Source organism: Camelus dromedarius, chromosome 7 (assembly GCF_036321535.1).
Source record: "Camelus dromedarius isolate mCamDro1 chromosome 7, mCamDro1.pat, whole genome shotgun sequence".
NCBI classification, from domain to species: Eukaryota; Metazoa; Chordata; class Mammalia; order Artiodactyla; family Camelidae; genus Camelus; species Camelus dromedarius.
The window spans coordinates 37,691,280-37,710,209 of NC_087442.1; the positions used below are offsets into that span (position 1 = coordinate 37,691,280).

The following is an 18,930-nucleotide window of genomic DNA, read 5'->3' on the forward strand; positions in this document are numbered from 1 at the left end:
GTTTCTTTTCCTACCAGAGAAAGCAACCCTCAATTTCTACCTTGCTCTGGAGTGCCAGCATTTGTGTTCTTTCTACAAATCATTTGTTGATACAATGGGACTGTGAGGTTGGCTGCTGCCAATACATCCATCTGCCAACCAAGGCCATCTGCAGAGGAGACACAAAGCATCAATGCCTGGAAATGAATTTGTTGGCATTTCAAGGACAAACATCTCTTTGGCTATAACTACTGAGATTTCAATCCAAAAATGGGAGGAAAATCTAGGTCCAGGTAAGTCTTTTATTTACTTCTTAAATTGTAATTATAAGACACATGTACAACTATGCTTCTTTAGTCCCCTCTGCTTGCTCAAGCTTGGAGCCTGGGCCAGTGATGTCTCTGTCCATTGATTCAGGTGCCGACCACCTGGGAGTAGTGGGGAAGGAAGGGGCATCTCTCCTGGCTGGTATGAATAGTTGGTGACTTGATATTAACCAATACTTGCTGATGCAGGTGACACACATTAAGGCATTTGCCTTGTGCATCCCCCGAGTGATGAAAGGTGCAGGGTGGAGAAGTTGGCTCAGGCTTTGTGCACATGCTCAAGGCGGTGATGGAGACCCAGGAGAGCTGATGGGGCTCAGCCTGACACTACCACTGCTCCAGGGTCTACATGAATTCCGGCTTGGACAGAACCTGCATCTCATGCCTCTCACTTCTCTCCCGACATGTCATTCTGGAATCCCGTGATCTTTGCTCCCTAGAGAAAGAATAGAGCAGAGAAGGAAAATAATTTGACCTGATGAAAAAGGAAGTAGGGATGTTAAAAGATAATAGTTATAGAGAATGTATTAAGGACCAGATACTGTGCTAAGCACTTTATATGTAACCCCCTCACCTTCCTTCCTCACTGCTCACTTCCCTCCTTCCCACTGGTCAGCAACAGAGCCCAAAGGACAGAAATATCACTGGCCAAGAGGTGGGAACTGCTATTAGCCCAATTTTACATGGGAAGAAATGGAGGATCACGGAAGTTAAGTAACTTTCCCTAGGTCCCAGGTAGCTATGAATCAGCAATGGCAGGATTTGAACCTTGGCCATTGACCCGAGATGAAATCATTTTACAATTCTATCGCCTATGGATTTTTCCACCTGCTCCCTGTAGCTTGTGCAGTAAAACAGCTGAAAAAGAGCAAAATGACTGAGTAGTTGTGGGAGGGATTTGATTTCAGCTCTGTGGCTAATTATTCTTATAATCTCAATAATGTCCCTTTACCTCGGGAGCCCTAATTTGTTTATCTGTAAGATGATAATAAAGTTTCAGTCTTGCTGCCACCACAGTGGCATTGCATTGAGACAACTCATGGGGAGAAGCTTTGAACTAAAAAAAAAAAAAAAAAAAAAAAAGTCTTTGATGTGTGACCTGATTAGGGTGCCTGCTATAAGAGGTGATGTGTGCAGAAGAAAGACCATGATCCCTGGCCGGGGCTGGATTTAAATTTGTCACACTGGCAGAAACCTTTTGACCCTCAAATGTCTCATCTATAACCTGCCAGGGAGCTCTGGCTTGAGGAAGACACACGTCCACGTTGAGTGCTCTGGCCAGGAGCATGTCCTTCCCGGGCAGGAATGCCCCTTACCCGCAGGGGAAGCAGATGGAGCCGCTGAAGACACAGTAGATGAGGGGGTTGATGGCGCTGTTCAAGGCCGGCAGGTTCTGAATGATCACAGAGGCATAGAAACGCTCCTTGGTGTTTGGAAGGAGGCTGAAATTGTCCAAAATGTCGAAGAGGAAGTATGGACTCCAGCAGCAGATGAAGGCTGGGGAGAAGACAGCCATTAGCATCGCAGCAGAGCACAGCCCCGCGGGGGGCTCCCCGTGTTGGCCTTGGCAGGAGCTTCCGCGAGGAGGTTTCTTAGCACCTGGAATCTCCCCAGAATATTTAGAACAGTTGTGTGTGTTGACATTAGTGTCATGTTTACTTAGACACACACACACGCACACACACGTACATGCATGCACATCGCATAGATACATTTCTAAATTTGAGTAAATTTGCTAGAGCTTCTCTGTCTGTAAAGGGAGGGTCTGATTTGACTACTGTTGTAACTCTTTATTGAAAGGCTAGAAACTGATCAGCATGGCCTTAGCCTCTCATTCAACACAGTGAGAGAAAATCCAGCAAAACCCTTTGGAGACTGTGGGAAAAGACAGAACAGGAAGCCCTTTGTGCAGATAGTGACTCCTGGTTTTAGGGTGTCGCCAGGGGAAGGGGGAGAGGAAAGGGTGGTACCTGATGTTTCAAAACACGGCCTGCCTGAATTGTAAGACTCTCAATTTTCTTTTCCATTTCTAAATCAGCCACTTCAGAAAACACCCACCTTAGACCCCTTTCCAAATCAATTGGTGTGTGTGTGTGAGAGACCCTGATTCTGTTTGGATCCAAATCCTCAGAGGAAAGGAGTGGGAAGTGGAGATCCGGAGCGTGATGGCCAGTTTCATGTGCCACCTTGACTGGGTCCTGGAGTGCCCAGGTATTTGGTTAAATGTTATTTCTGGTTGTTCCTGTGAGATTGTTTCTGGCTGAGATTAACATCAGAATTTGTCCTCCCCTCTGTGGATGGGCCTCATCCAGTCCACGGAAGGCTTGAAAAGCACAGGAAGGCTGAGCGGGAGAGGCTTCACTCTCTGCTTGACTGTCTTCTGGCTGAGACACTGAGCTGCTTTTGCCTTCACACGTGGACTCCGAATGAAACAGTGCTGTCGGCTTTCCTGGGGCCATAGGTCTTGAGACTCCTCACTCAGCTCCACAGTCATGTGAGCCAATTTCTTATAGTAAATCTCTTTACACATATATGTCTTATATCTATGGAGGACCCAGAGGTAAACCTTCTTGGGGTTGACTGGACACACACGTGGGCTCTCCTACTTTCTCTCCACATCCTTTCCACCTTCCTTCTGCCCCTTTCTGCCCATAGTGATTTTCCTCGGAGAATTCAGGCTTCTTTTGCCCTCCGCCTGAAGAAACCAACTTTCCTCCATAAATCTCTGACTGACACATGTCTTTTCCCCCTCAGACCCTGGCAATCTGTTAAAGGAGAGCAATCCAAACACAAAGACCACTGAACATTCTGGGCTTTGGTGGTGAAGCCTGGCATTGGCCCAGAATAGTGGTTCTGGGACATAGAGGGACAGAGCTTCTTTGCAGAGGAATTTTGAAAATGTGTGTTTATGTATTTGTGTGTGTGTGTGTGTGTGTGTGTGTGTGTGTGTTTGGGGGGAGGGTTCCGGTTTTCCTAGGGATACGAGTGCCTGCCCCTGCGCGATGCAGGCAGTCCTAAGCATGTCCTCACATTCTTTGAATGCTCATTTGGACATTCATGTAGCAGGGAACCCTGTTTATAATTACCTCAGTCTAGCAACCTAACTCTGTCTTATAGATGCACACAATATTTTGAATATACTGAATTTTCCAGAAATGCAATTCCCTTGTAAATGGAGAAAAGATTAATTTCTTTAATTTAGAACTTTAGCAGGATTTGTTCCTCTGCTCAGAAAATAAAGTCAGTGGCAGCAATACTGCTTTATTTTTTATGTCTCCATGAAACACACCTGTACTGGGTTTCATTTGCAGCTAGTGCTACGTCTGACTGACTACTTCATTATTCTACTAGTATGGCTGTGCCCATGTATTTCTATATTGAAATCTGCATTATTTTATTATAAATTACTTTCTTTCTATTCCTCTTTTATATTATTATATATTGGTCTTTTAAGAATTATCTTAGGTAGCTTGTTTTATATATACATTTCACTTCAGCATGGTAGAGAGGCATAACAAAATACTCGTCACAGGAAGGGCCGTTTTGATTGGGCTGTTGACGTTGGCCGACCTGCTTGTGGGCACCCCTGCTCTCTGACGAGAGGGACCCTCAGCGCCTGGGCACGTGGTTCCTGATTACAGAAGGCCACGTTGGCTCTGAAACACATGTATAAGATGTGTTTCCTGGCTTAACATGCAGGGGATGTGTATCTGTGCTTCTCATTGTCTGGGAAGGCAAGAGAATCTCTGATCTACTTCAGAAGCTCTGGGGAAGGATTCTGAGCCCTGGTAGGTGGCAGGTGCTCTCTCCCCAGGTCTGCCTGCAGTGTTGTTTTGTGAGTATGTTCTGCTGGCAGAGTCACACTGCGTGTGGTCTGCGTGGCATTTTGCAGTCATGTTTTAAGAAAGATGATGTGGGCTGTTCTGGTGATTTGATGTAATAGCAGAGCTAACGGGAGACCTGTGCTTTCCCAGAGCTTCCAAGAGCTGCAAGGGGGGGTAGGGAGGGGTAGTCTTTGAGCTAAATAAAAAGGAAGTGGCACAAATCCCTTGCCTTCTTGCATATCCTCATTCACTCACTCCACAGATTTAATTAGGCACCTACTGTGTGCAGGACTTATTTAAGGACTTGGTGATGATAATGTAAGAAACACAAAAGCAAAAGTGATGGCTCTCATGGATTTATGATGCCAGCAGGGGAGACAGACAATAAGCAGATCAATACATATCCTATATTGTCAGGTAGCAGTAGAAATACAAAGAAAAATAAGGCAAAGACTAGAGGAGTGCTATGTAAGACTTGCCAAGGAGGCCTTCCTGAAGAGGTGGTGGTGTTGGAAAACAAAACGATGTGGGGGACTAAGCCTTGCCACCAACTGAAGGCAGGGCGTTCTGGGAGGGGGAACAGCACCAGGTGTGAACAAGTTGACATTCTGAAGAAGGAGCAAGAAAGCCAGTGTGGCTGTTACAGAGTGAGCACGGAGGAGAGTGGGGAAATGGGGCCGGAGACACGGCTGGGGGACAGATCACACAGGCTATGTAAGACGTGGGGAAAAGTAGGATTTTATTCCAATGTAGTGGGAAGCTAGGAGTGGGCTTGTAGGGGAGTGGTAGTGTCTGATTTACATTTTCTAAAGGATCACATTGGCTGGGTTGCAGAGAAGGAATAAGAGAAGATCAGTTGCAGGGTTGCAGGCAGAAGTTAGTAGGAGCTTAGACCAAGGAAGTAATTGTCTGGATGGTGAGAAATGGTTAATTTGAGATCTCTTTGGTAGGTAAAACCTCTAGGCCTTACTGGTGGACTAGACATGTGGGGTGGTAGAGAAATAGAATAAAGACAGACAGATGACCCTTAGGTTTTTGGTGTGGACACTGGGTGAGAGATGATGTCATTTACTGAATTGGGGATGACAGGAGGAACAGTGACTTTGCAGGATGTAGGAGCCCATGCCGAGACTTCCAGTTTGATGTGTTGAGTATGACAAGTTTATTAGAAATATAAATAGTGATTTCAAATAGAAATCATAGATAAAATTTCCAAGCAAAGAAAGTGTGCCAAAGAGGGGCTAATCAAATGTTGCTTAGAAGTCAAGTAAGGGGAAGACTGAGAATTGACATTTAAGTTAGTGAATTTCTATTGTCAATGAACATCACTTTTAGGAGACTGAAGACACCAAACAAATTTATTTTTTTCTGTTTTAATTTGATATGTAGAATTTTTAAACCATATCAAATATAGCATATATTATCACACACAAAAAAATTGACATTTGGCATCTTGGGGGTTGTGGTGACCTCAAAAAGGGTGCTTTTATTGGAGGAATAGGGAAGAAAGCTAACAGAGATAGGCTCCAAAGAATGAGAGGTGAGAAACAGAGGAGTTGTGCTAGAAAAGGGAGTGGTGAAGACGGTCTGTTACTGGAGACTTGATCGGGGGAGCTATTGACAGTATACTTATGTGCATATCATCCAGTTGAGGGGGACATCTGTGGGGGAGAAGACGTGATGGGAGGAACAGAATGCTTGAGTGCAGGAAGGAATGGGATACAGGGCTCAAGTGAGCATCTTGGGTTTAGAAAGAAGCAGAGTCATTTTACTCACAACAGCAGGAGAAAGGACAGAGCACATACTAGAGATGCAGGTAGGTCCATGGATGTGAAGGCAGGAGAATGAAGTTCTGTTCTAATAGTGTTTTCTTAGTGAAATAAAAATCAAGATCATTAACTGAGAAGCTGTAAGGGAGAGGAAGTTTTGAAGTTTTGAGAATAACAAAGAACATACACCAATCTGACACATATTAGGTGCTCTGGAAATACCTTTTTTTTTTTTTTTTCCTGAGGTGAAGTGACTTTATGGGTTTTAAGAGTAGAGAGAAAGGAAAAGGAAAGGGAAGGTGACATGAGGGCAGAGAGAAGGCATCTGTTAGGGAAGAATTTATAGTGACCTTGAAGCTAAATATCCAGGAGAAAGGGAATGCCATTTCTGTGTTACTCTGGAGGCTGAACTTCAGCCCTGGGGAGTGTGCCTTAAGGAAATCAACTGGGTCAGCTGCATGATGGTGAGCACTCTCTTCAGCTAGTCACGTCCTAATTAGATTTTCTCCACATTATCCACCACATGGCTGTGATGGACAACAATTTTATAAAGAGAGGGGTTAGAAACCAAATGTGGACCCTTGAAGGAGCCACAGGTGGACTGGTAAGTTCCATACATTCCTCTCTAATTAGACAAAGGTAGAAGTGCCCATAGACAAATTCTCTACTTCTGTGGGCTCTCCACTACCAGGTCCTAGGTATGGGTTTGCTTTTGGAATGTCCACACGGTTCTGCAACACAAGGAGGGACGCCTCTTACCGAGAATGATGACAATGCTATACTTGATGGCCTTGATTTTTGCCTTTGAGATGAGCCCTCGGCTATAACTGGTGCACAGCTTTCCATCTGCAGATACAAAGGAGAATGTTAAAAAGAAGTGCTGTTTCTGCCAATAAGAGCATCGTAGGTTAGACCCACAGTGCCATGGGACCACTTACATCCTGCTCATGTATGTCCAGGAGGACCTCCTTGGACATTTTCAGGGTAAAGATGACTCTGGGCTGGATGCTGGAAGCTGCCCAGTTTGCAGCTTAATATAAAATGCAAATGCATTGGGACATCCAGACTCTCAAGAGGCTTGGCTGTTTGCCCTGAGTCAGCTGAAGCTGGAATTAGCCGTGAGACCAGAGGGGGCGATGCTGAGACACCCATCTGGTCCCTTCAGCAACCTAGGGCAAAGCCTTCTTCCTAGCATCGTTACTCTAGACTAACTTGTTCATCTAACTCAGAAACTCCATTCTCAACAAAAGCTCAAGCCAGGGATACAATAAAAGTCTGTCCCAAATAGGAGCCTGTATATAACTTTAATCCTATGTCGTTGCTCTTTGATAGTAAACATGTGAGGGGTAAATACAAGAATCCACTAGAATGCAAGCTTGATAGAGACCGGGACTTTGTTTTCTTCACTCCTATATCTTCTAAACATAGTGAATGATTGATAAACATGTGTTGAATGAATTAATATAAACCTCTCTCAAGCCAAGAAGTAGTGGTAAAATAAATGTGGATTAGGTTGGGCAGCGTTCAGAGCAACAGTTCTTAGTAGGAGCAGTAGTTAAATGGCAAATTTGGGGTTGGAGATGCTGATAGGGTATCAGGGTGATACAAGGTGGAAGACTTTACTGTCAGGGCTTCTACCAGCCCGTGTGGTGCCTTTGTGAAAACTGGGAAAAGTGCCCTCCCTGTGGACGCCTATGGCCCTGTCCCAGAGCAGGCCCTCAATGAGGGAGGCATGGACGAAGGCCAGCCCCACACATCTTCAGCTGAGTGCCCGTGATTAAGGCTCAAGGGGCACAACCCTAGTGGTGGTCCAGGTCAGAGGCCCACCTAGAGCACTCAAGTCACATGGAGAAGGGCGTTGTACCCGAGAGGCCAACTACGGTGCTCGCTTGTCCGCACCACATTGTTCAGACTTCACGCTGGAAGTGTATTCAAATCCCCGTGGAAACTGGTGTGAAATTTACCTTTGCATTATTTATTCTACCCGCCTCCAATCCCATGCAGCCCAACCCACCAAGCAGAGCACATCTGCTAAGAGATAAGGACTGAACCAAATACGCTAAAACAGACTTCGTCTTCCCACGGAACTTTCGCTGCGGCAGGTAACGTCACACACCCTCCACTAGGCTGGGTGAGATGAGAGGGACCAAGTCTGAAAACCAACTGTGAACGAAGAAGGGGGCCAACCCCTCGCCATTATGGAGAGGAGGTCACATGGCAGAGGCAGAGATTCCCAAGGCAGAGCTGCAGCTGTGGGCGTGGGACTGGGAAAGACACGTGAAGCAGAGGGAACGTCCTCAGCCAAGGCACGGAAACAAAATGTCAGAAGTGCTCAGACCTCAGTGAGTCACCTCCCCTGGCGGGAGCCTCAAAGGACGCTGGGTTTGAGGGTGTTGAGAACTGAGGCCAAAGTGGGATGACCTTGACTGTCTCCCTGCGGAGTTTGGGCTGAATTTCTGAGGCAGCCGCAAGCTATCGAAACTGAATATTTTCACAGTGTGAACATTTACTCACGGGAGAGGACAAACTGTTAATGGGAATAATAGGAATAAGGGGCTTTTTATGTGCAATGAACCGAAATGCTAATTATAATTGATTTTTTATTTCTTAATGTCTAGCCCGTAAGACCGTTCTTAGGCCCTTCAGATTATCCTGTGCATTTTATAGAACCACAGAACTTCTGTGGTATAAGGAAGCAAATGCTTCAGAAGCATTTATAGCAGGGGTTTTCAACTGAGGGCAGTATTTCCCCCTGGAGTTACATTTGGCCATGTCTGGACACATTTTTGGTTGTCACTGTTAGGGGTGGGTGCTACTGGCATCTAGGAATGCTGCTCGACATCCTCAAATACACAGAACAGCCCACTGCAAAAAAAAAAAAGAGAATTATCTAGTTCAAAATACTGGGAGTGCCAAGGTTGAAAACCCCTGATTTCCAAGGTGGCATCTTAGGAAGGACACAAAGTTCAGGGTCAAACCTAAATGCAGTAAGTTCTACAACTTACTGCCAGCAATGTCACCTTAGGCAAATTGCCTACTGTTCTCACCCTCAGTTTCCCAATTTCAAAAATGAAGTATAGAACACCAAACTCACAGAGTTATTTTGAGGATTAAAATAATGTATTCAGGATGCCAAGCCCCATGCTGAGAATGCCAATTCCCTTATTAGTTGTGATGAATGAGGTTTTAATGGTATTTCAGGAGGAGAATGAGCTGCTTTTATGGACGTGAACAGAAGGTATTACTACATTTAGATAGGCTATTACACAATTTTATCTGTATATAGGAATTATATACATCAAAAAACGATCAGGGTGGGATTATACCCATGGGAGGCAAGTGAAAAAGACAGCGGATCAAGTAATATCTTTTCAAAGTATCTGCATTTGCTGGACTGACAGTTGGCTCCTAAACAGTGCGGCTCTGAAGACTTAGTTGGTTTTTCAGAAAACTTCTTGAGAATGACATTTGTGCTCTGAAATCTGTTTAAAATGGAAACTGGCAGTCCTTTCCACAGGGCAACTGGGTGACAGTATAATCAGCTCGTGCCCTTCAATCTCCCAATGGGACCAGTGAAAAGCATCTTTAATCTGACCATTCTAGGAAATGCAAAGCCTCCAGCTTCTGAAGATGGCCCTTCAAAGTGAGCTGAGCTACAAAATACTGATAATTCTCCTTTATTGGGAGATAAAAGGATTATTTCTACCCAGGCCTTGGTGCTGAGCTGGAGCGAAAAGCAGTTAAGTTCATCTGTCACTGTGCATTAATGGGGGGGTACCCTAGAGGCGGTGGGTTGATTAGATTCAGGACTGGAAGCAGCATGCTGCCTTAGGCTGTCCTACTTAAAGGATGCTTCCCTAGCGGGGGTCCACGCTAGTCTCCAAGTGGCCGGTTCCTGCTTCTGACCTTCCTGGGGCTTCATGCCCCTGGTAGAGCCACTGGGAACCCATTCTTCTTGTGAGCTGAGCACTGGAAGGGGGAGCAGTTGATGTCTTGGGATTTTAAATGAAGCAGAATTTATTTCTGGTGGGTTGGGGGACTGTCAGTGGACCTGTAATGAGTGCGGGTGGTTTGTTTGTTAACAAGGAAGTTTACCCAGTAATAAGTTAAAAGAAATACGTTTTCATATGTTGGGAATTTTATTTTCTTCAGGTTGATTTTAAAAATTAAACATTTTTAAGAGTTTTGCCTGACTTCTAAAATTTTTAAAACTTAAAATTTATTTTCAGTTTCTGATCATCGATGTCCTCTTTATCTGTAGCTAGAATGAATGTTAAATATTTTTAGCAGCACATTATGTCTCATTTGCTGCAGGACTTTGGCCACTTCCTTCGAGTGGTGTTTTTTTTGACCCTCTAACAAACAGGAGGTCATAGCTAGACATTAGGAGGTTTGACCTAACTCACCTAAATCACAACCTCTTCTTTTCCTCAGCAACTCAGTTCAGGTGGAACCAGGAACCCTGACAAGTCAATAATAGTGGCAGAGACAGGTTAGCTGTCCACTAAATCCTTTCCTTTGCCCGCAGGGCACACAGAGGGACTACGTTTCCCAGCTTCCTTTTCTGCAGGGTGTAGTCAGTCCTGTGCCCAAGTCTGTCTGTGGGTACATGGGAAGGATTCATATATATGTTCCCGGGCCTGGCTCAGATAAACCGCTTGAGTAATCCTTCACCCTCTCTCCCCTTCCCTGGCCTGCTGGTTGCTGACGCTGAGCGATACCTCCGCAGCCATCTGTTAAGGGTGGCAGAAATCTCTGTCTGCTTGAGTTTCTGAGTGACTGTGTGTCCTTCCGTTTAACTTTTACTGCCGATTGGACTTTAACTGAACAGAAAACAAACTCCTGTTTTGTTAAGGCTGTTGTATTTGGGGGTGTTCTCTGTTACAGGTGCTAGTGTTTCCTTAACTAATGCAGAGATTGGTGCTGCATATGCAGTGTTCTTGTAACAAAAACCTAAAATGTGTGACATCGGCCTAGTGGGAGGGCAGCAGGTGGCAAGGAACCTGGTAGGACAAGCTGGGACACTAGAGCTCCACTGGACAGGAGTGTCACATATGAATGCCTACGATGGCAGAATGTCTGCCTACTGAGACTGGACCCCCAGGGGACAAAGGTGGCGTAGTTGTCCCAGAGAAAGAGAACCAACAGAAATACATATAAATACATAGTTATAAGAGGAAATTTATAGTAGGAATTGACTCATGCAGTTATGGAGGCTAAGTCCCATAATCTGCTTGCTGTCTGCAGGCTGGAGACCCAGGAAAGCTGTTGGTATAATTCAGCCCAAATCCAAAGGCATGAGAACCAGCAGAGATGATGGTATATGTCTAAATCCAAATGCTGGAGAAGCAGGCAACCAGGGATGTAAATCTCGGTCCTAGCTGAAGACCCAAGAACCAGGAATTTCAATGTCCGAGAGCAGGAGAATATAGGCGTTCCAGTTCAAGCAAATTTGCCCTGTGTCAGCCTCTTTTGTTCTGTTCAAGCCCTCAGTGGATTGGCTGATACTCACAGGTGTTGATGAGGATGATCTTTACTTAGTCTGCAGATTCAAATGTTTCCAGGAACGCCCTCAGACACACCCAGAAATAATGTTTTACCAGCTCTCTGGCTAGCCCAATCAAGTTGACACACAGAATGAGCAATCGCAGTTGGTAAACTGAATGTTAATAGTATGTGTTGATTGCTACCAGCTGTGTTTAGCAAAGTATTAGAAAAAAGAGACAAACTCAGACAAGAGTTGGTTGCCTTCTGAACAAAAGTGAAGGGAAGTTAAAATTTGGGATCTTATAGAGTTACAAGGGTCAATTGCTTCTAGACCCTCATAGCACCGGCTACATCCTTTGTGGGGCCCAGAACAAAATGAACATGCGAGCTAAGCGCTAAAGCAAACGTGTATACCCTCTGAGTGTGCAGGTCCTGTGCCAGTGGAGCCGGCCCTGGTACCCAGATTAAGTTAGAACACTGAGAAGTTTAAACTAACAATGGCCCATTAAGAATCATTCTGGAGGAGAAGATCAAACTAAGGATGTGGCCTCCCACCTATTGTTTTAAATGGCCCTAAGCTAGCTTCCATTCAGTTAAGAGACAAGGATTGGATAAGGAAGCACAGAATCAAGTCAGACTTGTGAATGATCTTCAGAAAGACTTTGCATGTGGTTGCTGGCGTGTGAAGCTGATTGGAAGCAAATAAATCAGAAGCCTACTAAGTTTTTTAGGAATGATATTGCTAAATAAACCATGAGGTTTATATCTTTGTTAATACTTAGAAATATCAGAGTTTAAAATTTTTACCAATTCTGTGGGTGAAATAGTAATACCTAATTGAAGTTTACATATGCACTCTCCTGATTATCAATGAGATTGAGAATCTTATTTTTGGCCATTTCTTTTCCCTTCTGTGAAGTGGCTGTTTGTGTCTTGCTCCTTTTTCTTCTATTTATCTTTAAAAAAATTTTTTTAATTGATTTTTAGGAGTTCTTCATACATTCGAGATCCTAATCTTTTTCCAGGTTATATGTTGCAAATAGCTTCTCCCACTTTTTGGCTCGCTTTTAGATATAAACAGAGTCAAATTTATCCATCTTTTCTATGGTTTAATGTATCTTGTTTAAGAAATCCTTTCTGATTCCAATGTCATAAAGATAACACCCTAAATTTTCTCTTAAATTTTTAGAAGTCCTACATTTCACATTTAAGTCTGTAATTTCCCTGGAATTTAGTTTTGCCTAAGGATTGTAGTGAAGTTCTGATTTCATTTCTTTCCCTCTGATCTTCTGACATATTTCAAGTTCTCATATATATGCAGGTGTGTTTGGGGGCTGTTTTATTTTCCATTTTTCTATTGAATTGCATCAATACCGCACTCTATTAATCACTCTGACTTTATGATAAATCAATATTTGGTACAGTAAACCTCTGCTAACTTGTTTTACTTCTCCGGAACTGTCTTCTTGGCTCTTGAAATTTCCATGTATATTTTAAAATTGGCTTGTCAAGCTCAATAAAATGTCCCATTTCAATTTTAATTGGAACTGCATTAATCTGTAGATAAGTTGGGGAGAATTGACATTTTTTATGGCACTGAATCTTACTATCCATGAACATATTATAAGTCTCATTTATTTATATTTTTTCCATAAAGTTCTTTGTATCTTTTGCTGAATGTATTTGCAGAGAAGCCATTTTACCCTCATTTACTGATGAAGAAAGGTAGCTAGTGGGCTTATTTTAAGTTCATTTAGCTAGAAGTGAACAGGACTCTAACCCAGTTCTTAATCCAGAACCTTTTTCCTCCACCTCATTCTGACCTGTTTAATTGGAAACATGCACTTTGGATACAGCATGAATCACACTGCATCATATCTTCTAAGACGTAACAGCCAGATGCAGGTATATTCAGATATGTGGTAATTTAGTCTATTTCATGGGTTCACCTCCCCACCTCCTGCCTCCATGTAGTAAGTGTTCTGTTTTATAGGAGTAAATAACCCTGGACATTTATGAAAAATAACCTACAGGATTGGAAACCTCATCTGCTCTACCTTTTTCCTTCCAAGCATTTGTGGGATAGTCTGTAGATTGTTTTTAAACAGTTTTTTTTTTTTTTGTCTTTCTGTCGGCCTTTGAGGGGGAGAAAATAAGACACATTTGCCAGAAAGAGGAGTGATTTAAGTTAATGATGGCTTGAATTTTGCAGGCCATGTTTACAAAGTGAGCTCTGTTCACACTAATCACTGCTTATGTCCCCTTGTTGGTGAGCACTAGTCCTGGCATGCTTACACCACTGGAGACCCTGTTTACCAGCCAACTCCAGGGCTGCTTGGCTCTAATGACAGGTAAAAAGTCAGATGAGTTCCGCTTATGAATAAGATACAAAGGTGATATGGGCTTTTGAGACTACAATCTGCTCCTCATTCCAGAAGGGGGTCACTGATGGTGATACGAAGATATACACAACTCAAAGATAGGCGTCATGGAGATACAAACTTGTATTAAAGAATAAAAACAGACCATAGCCATGTCCACCTTTCGGCAGGAGTCACAGCATACTGTATATCAGTGGGATATCAGATCTCTCTGTGGCTCTGTAATATTTCAAGCACTGGAGGATGGGAGAACCCAAGAGCATAGGAATTGGAAAATCGAGTAGCAGGGAGATATGGGAGATTCTAGAGAGAGACAGGAGCCCAGCCACAGCAGTGCAAGGCCTGCTGCGAAAAAAGGTGTGGGAGACACCTGAGGTGGTGGGGTAGCTGACAGAATGTGGAAACCTCTCATCACCTCAAACATTAGAAAAATGAGGTGGATTCCATGGTTCGCTGGACCAGGAGCAGAGGGAACAGAGGGGTTGTAGGAGGTGAGACAGGGTGTGCACTCCAAGAGACAGGGAAAGAGGGCACAGCAGTCTCCTGCAACTGGCAGAAATCACAGGGCAAGGTTTTAAACCAATCTGATTTAAATCCAACAGCACAGGAAGACCGCCGCCTACTTAAAATTAGGTCACCCTTTAGATTTTTAAATATATCAAAGTGAAACAGTTCAGGAGATGACTCTGGAATAGCTTTCTGAAGACAGATCATGGGAGGGAGTCTAGTGGAAGAGAAGCCATGCCAATGATCCTGAGTTTGGGTTGTTTAATCAAAAAAATTTTGAGCTCTTTTTTCAGTCATTCACCACCTTCCCTTCTGTAATGTCCTTCTGAGAGGCAGCCTGATGTAGAGAAGAAAAACGTGGGCTTTCTAGCCAATCATATGTGCATTTGAATCCCACTGTGTCATGTGCTACCTACAAAAACAAGCAAATTGCTTAACCTTCCAGCCTGTCTTCCCTTTGTAAACGATAAGTGATACCACTACCTCACAGGGGTGGTGTAAGGATTCAGGGAGATAAAAGTATGGAAAGGACCAAGTGAACTCGCTGACAGTAGATGCTCTGTCTTGTCACTTCGTGTTGACAGACTGAACACACAAATGGACGGTGGCCAGATTGTATATGAAAATGGAACTCTCACCCACACTGTGCAGCAGCCATTCGGGGAAACCAACCCGTTACCTACAGTACCCAGACCAGGAAGCCAACCTACTATGTACAGGTCAGACTTGCAGGAAGTCAGACCACTGTCTCTATCCCACAGTCCAGTAAACCAAATAATAATACCCACATAGCCAAGACTCAATTAATAAGTGACAGCTTCTTTAATTTTTGCCCCTATTTTCAACTTAAAACCAACCCAAGAAAGCTAAATATGCACCCCTAACCCATCACATAGGATGGGTTCTAGTTAGCACACTTAAATCTTCCCCTGATAGCCACCAGTCAGGGCACACCTGAAGCCTTCCCTTTCTTCCTCTAGAAAGCTTTCCCATTCCTCTGCTTGCTTTTGTGTTTCCGCCAAAAGATGGTGGCTGACTCCTTTGCTATAGCAAGCTTTGAATAAACAGCCTTTGTTCTCATTTGGTTGGTCTTTGTTTATTTCCACTGTGTCTCCTTTTCTTTTCCCCTGAATGTTCTCCTGTTATGGACTTAATGTTTGTGTCCTCCCCAAATTCATATGTTGAAGCCCTAACTCCCAATGTGATCGTATTTGGAGATGGGGCTTTTGGGAAATAGAGGTAGGTGGGGTTATGAGAGCAGGAACCTTACGATGAGATTGGTGTCCTTATAAGAAGAGACATTAGAGAGATTTGCAAAATGACTTTGCAAGGTGACGCATCTCTTAGTGGCATATCTGGAACAGAAATGAGTTCTTCTTACTCCAGGGATCAGTGTTACACCTTGCAGTCCTCGTGTGAGTGCATGTGAGTGAGTATGTATGTGTGTGTGCATATGGTTGTGTGTGTGTGTGAGAGACTGGGTGTGTGAATATGTGCATTCGATTTGTACGAGGAATGGGAGGAGGCGTGGAAGCTCCTTGAGAGCAGAAGCAGTCTCCTCCTTCAGAACTAGCTGCGTTATAATAACCAGAACCCCCAGGAGCCCTTTCTCTTTTCTTTTGGGGCTGCTGGTTTGCTGTGTTCTCTCCAGGTCGAGCTCATTCAGCTCCAGCAGTGTCTGCCTAGGAAGCAGGCAGGGTCTCCAAGTCTCAGTAGCTACTGTGTAGGCGGTGCTCTGCACTAAGGTTTGCAGAGATGAGACTTGGGGAAGGGTTTGGTGGGCACTCTCAGGCTCATTCTGGCATGAGGTGATGGGGTGGGATGGTGGGGAAGGCACGGACCAGGCCTTGACTGACTTAGGGTCCAGCACTGTTCTCCGGATGGGTGGAAGTTTTCTTGTAAATTGAAGCCAAATAGAAATGTCTGTCCTTGTGTTTTGCTGAATGTGTGGCATCCTCCCTGCACAGTCCTCTCTTTTCACCCGAGTCCTCAGGGTGCTTCTCTGCCAGACCTGAGAGAGTGGGGCGACCCTCAGATCCTGGCTCAAAGGCTGCTTGGAGGGACTCTTCTGGCACAGCTTGGCCAGCCCCAAAGTCCCCCTTCGTCAGTTTTCAGGGAAGCCACGTGGAGAAGGGCAGAGTCTGCCCTGGACAACTTTGGTGGGTCTGACCTGCCATCTGGGCCTTGGTATAACACAGCAGGCTTGCTGTGTCCAGAAAGCTCAAACTCCTGTTTGCTAGAGGAAAACGTCTGCAGAAGCAAAATCAGCTAAGAGTTGGGTAATGCAGATTAGAGACTTACCTGAGCAGTTGGAAATCACCATCTCATGGGCTTTGCTTTTGATCCAAATAGTTCTGATCACAATGGCATAGATGACACTGTGGAAAGGACCAAAGATAATACTTAAATGGCTGGTGGGTCCCTATTGTGGGACCACCCCCAGTTCCCTGAGTGTGAGGTGTGGGGACAGGGGTCTCTCAACCATGGTCTGTCCCCCTCTATATTTCCTGATTACAGAGTCACAGTAGATTGCAGCTACTTTTTTAAGCAAGGAGGCTTGGACCTGGTGAAGTTAAACAATTTCTCAGTCAAGACTATTGAGTTAATAATACAAACCTCAAGATTTTCTTAGTAATCAAATGTAACATTTTAAGTGCTGTGCACAGTGCCTGAAAATTAGCAGAGGCTCAATAAATGTCATTTATTTTCCCTTCTTTCTTCCTCATTTTTCACATAATATCACACTTACTTTTACATGATATAATCTGCCCCCACCTGGAAGAAAAAAGTGTTAATGACTCAAAAGCATTAGCAAATTTTGTATCCTTTGTCCCCTTTTATAAATATAAACATTTATGCCCTTCTTTAATTAGTTATTTGACATTTCTAATATATTAAGAACCTCAACTAAAAACTTTGAGACAAAGCACTGCTTTATTTTAAAACTGCACTAACTTCCCTCTTGAGAATCACTCGGTTAAAAAAAAATCAGAGCTCTAGTTTGAAGTAGCTGACAAAGCACTAATTGCTTTTAATGAGTTTAGAATATAACTTAATTAATGACTGTGTCAAAACTCTCTGCTTCTTATTGCCTATCCCTGATTAGAGAACCCCTCTGAGTGTTCCAGGAAGGCTCGGCGCCTTTGTGGAGCATCCTCACTCCTTCTCATATACCTGCCCAGGGATTTTCTGGAATTTATATGTCTACATTAAAGAAAAAAAGAGAAAGAAAATTGTTAGGGAGTCTATTCTTTAGCCAAAGTTGAATATTTGTTAAAGCAGGGAAATTTTTTCCCCGGGTAAATGAAATACAAGAAAACGTTACAACAGCACCCAGCGTTAATCGTGTATTACAGTGGCAACCCCAGTGCTTAACTGATCAGTAATTCAAGTATTTACTGACCATCAACCATATACTCAATGGAAAACTAAGAAAGATTTTATGTGTTAGGGGTTTGGGTCTTAGTCACCCTGACCTCATCTCCTTAGGACCAATCAGGCAAGTGGAAAGCCAATACCAGCTTTACTCTTAGCCAGGAAAACTAATAAGTAGGGTGCCCCTTCAGTTTATTACCCAAATCAAGCCACTTCTCGGGGTGCAACAGTCGTGCATCAGAGAGCACTCGGAGTCATATTAGTTCCCTTCTTGCTGACTTCTTTCTTCTAATTCATCAGCAAGCTCTGTGGATTGTCCTTCAAAATACCTCCCTCATCTGTACCTTCCTCTCCATTCCTGCTCTGCATCCGTTTGGACCATTTTAATATCTTTTTGTTGAATATTTTGATGATTTTTTTTATTGTGGCAAAATAAACATAACATAAAGTTTAGCATTTTAACCATTTTTAAGTGTACGGTTAGGTGGCATCAAGTACATTGACATTGTTGTGCAACACCACCATCATCCATCTGCAGAACTTTTTTATCTTCCCCAACTGAAACTCTGTACCCATTAAACACAAAAGTATGCTTGACTTCACAAGTCAACGTGTCATCCTTATGCAGGGGCCATGCTGATCATCTTTGTATTATTCTAATTTTAGTGTACGTGCTGCCAAAGCAAGCCCCACCCCCTCCATCATCTCTTGCCTGATTAGTGCCTTAATCTTCTAAATACTTTCACTCTGCTCCTTCACCAACGCCCCCACTACAATCAACTGGAGCTCTGGGACAGAGGGCCATTCCCTGGCTTAAAAACCTTTCAGCACCTCCACTTTTCTAGAAGACGATATTCAGTCTCCCAAGCAGAGCATTCAAAGCCTCCCACAATCGGCCTCTGCCTTCCTCACCTCCATCATCATCCTCCTCCTTCCCTGCATCCCACTGTCTCTCAACCCACCTTTCCCCACGTCATGACAGGAGTAGCCAACTCAACTAACCCAGACTTCATGCTTCATAGGCAGTTGACTTTGGGCAGATATGAGTCCCAGTGCCTTCCATTTCTCTGTGTGTCTGCTTTGCTTTCTTCCTGAAAATGCTTTTTTTTTTTTTTAGCTCATTCACTATATATCACTTTACTATGAAAGCTTTCTGAGCTGTCTCTGTTTCTCAGTGACAGTCAGCACCACCTACCTCAGGGCCTCCATGCTGGTATAACACTCGGTACACAGAGCCTTGTCTATGGCAGTCATAGCTTTAAAGATCAAGTAGACTAGAAAT

The 18,930-nt window shown here is 43.9% G+C and overlaps 1 protein-coding gene and 1 non-coding gene across 2 annotated transcripts in view; both read right to left on the reverse strand.

The window, feature by feature from the left end:
- Nucleotides 1–250: 250 nt before the first annotated feature.
- Nucleotides 251–18,930, reverse strand: part of NPSR1 (neuropeptide S receptor 1) — a 136,778-nt gene continuing 118,098 nt past the window's right edge. The window contains exons 6-9 of the mRNA XM_010988076.3: nucleotides 16,575–16,651; nucleotides 6,658–6,744; nucleotides 1,622–1,802; nucleotides 251–741 (exon numbers count right to left, since the gene is read on the reverse strand). Of these exons, the coding sequence (XP_010986378.2) occupies nucleotides 651–741; nucleotides 1,622–1,802; nucleotides 6,658–6,744; nucleotides 16,575–16,651 (436 nt within the window). The 3' untranslated portion in view covers nucleotides 251–650. The remainder of the gene's footprint in view (nucleotides 742–1,621; nucleotides 1,803–6,657; nucleotides 6,745–16,574; nucleotides 16,652–18,930) is intronic.
- On the reverse strand, nucleotides 18,232–18,334 carry LOC116154159 (U6 spliceosomal RNA). The gene has a single exon (XR_004138044.1). It is a non-coding gene; the product is annotated as a U6 spliceosomal RNA (small nuclear RNA).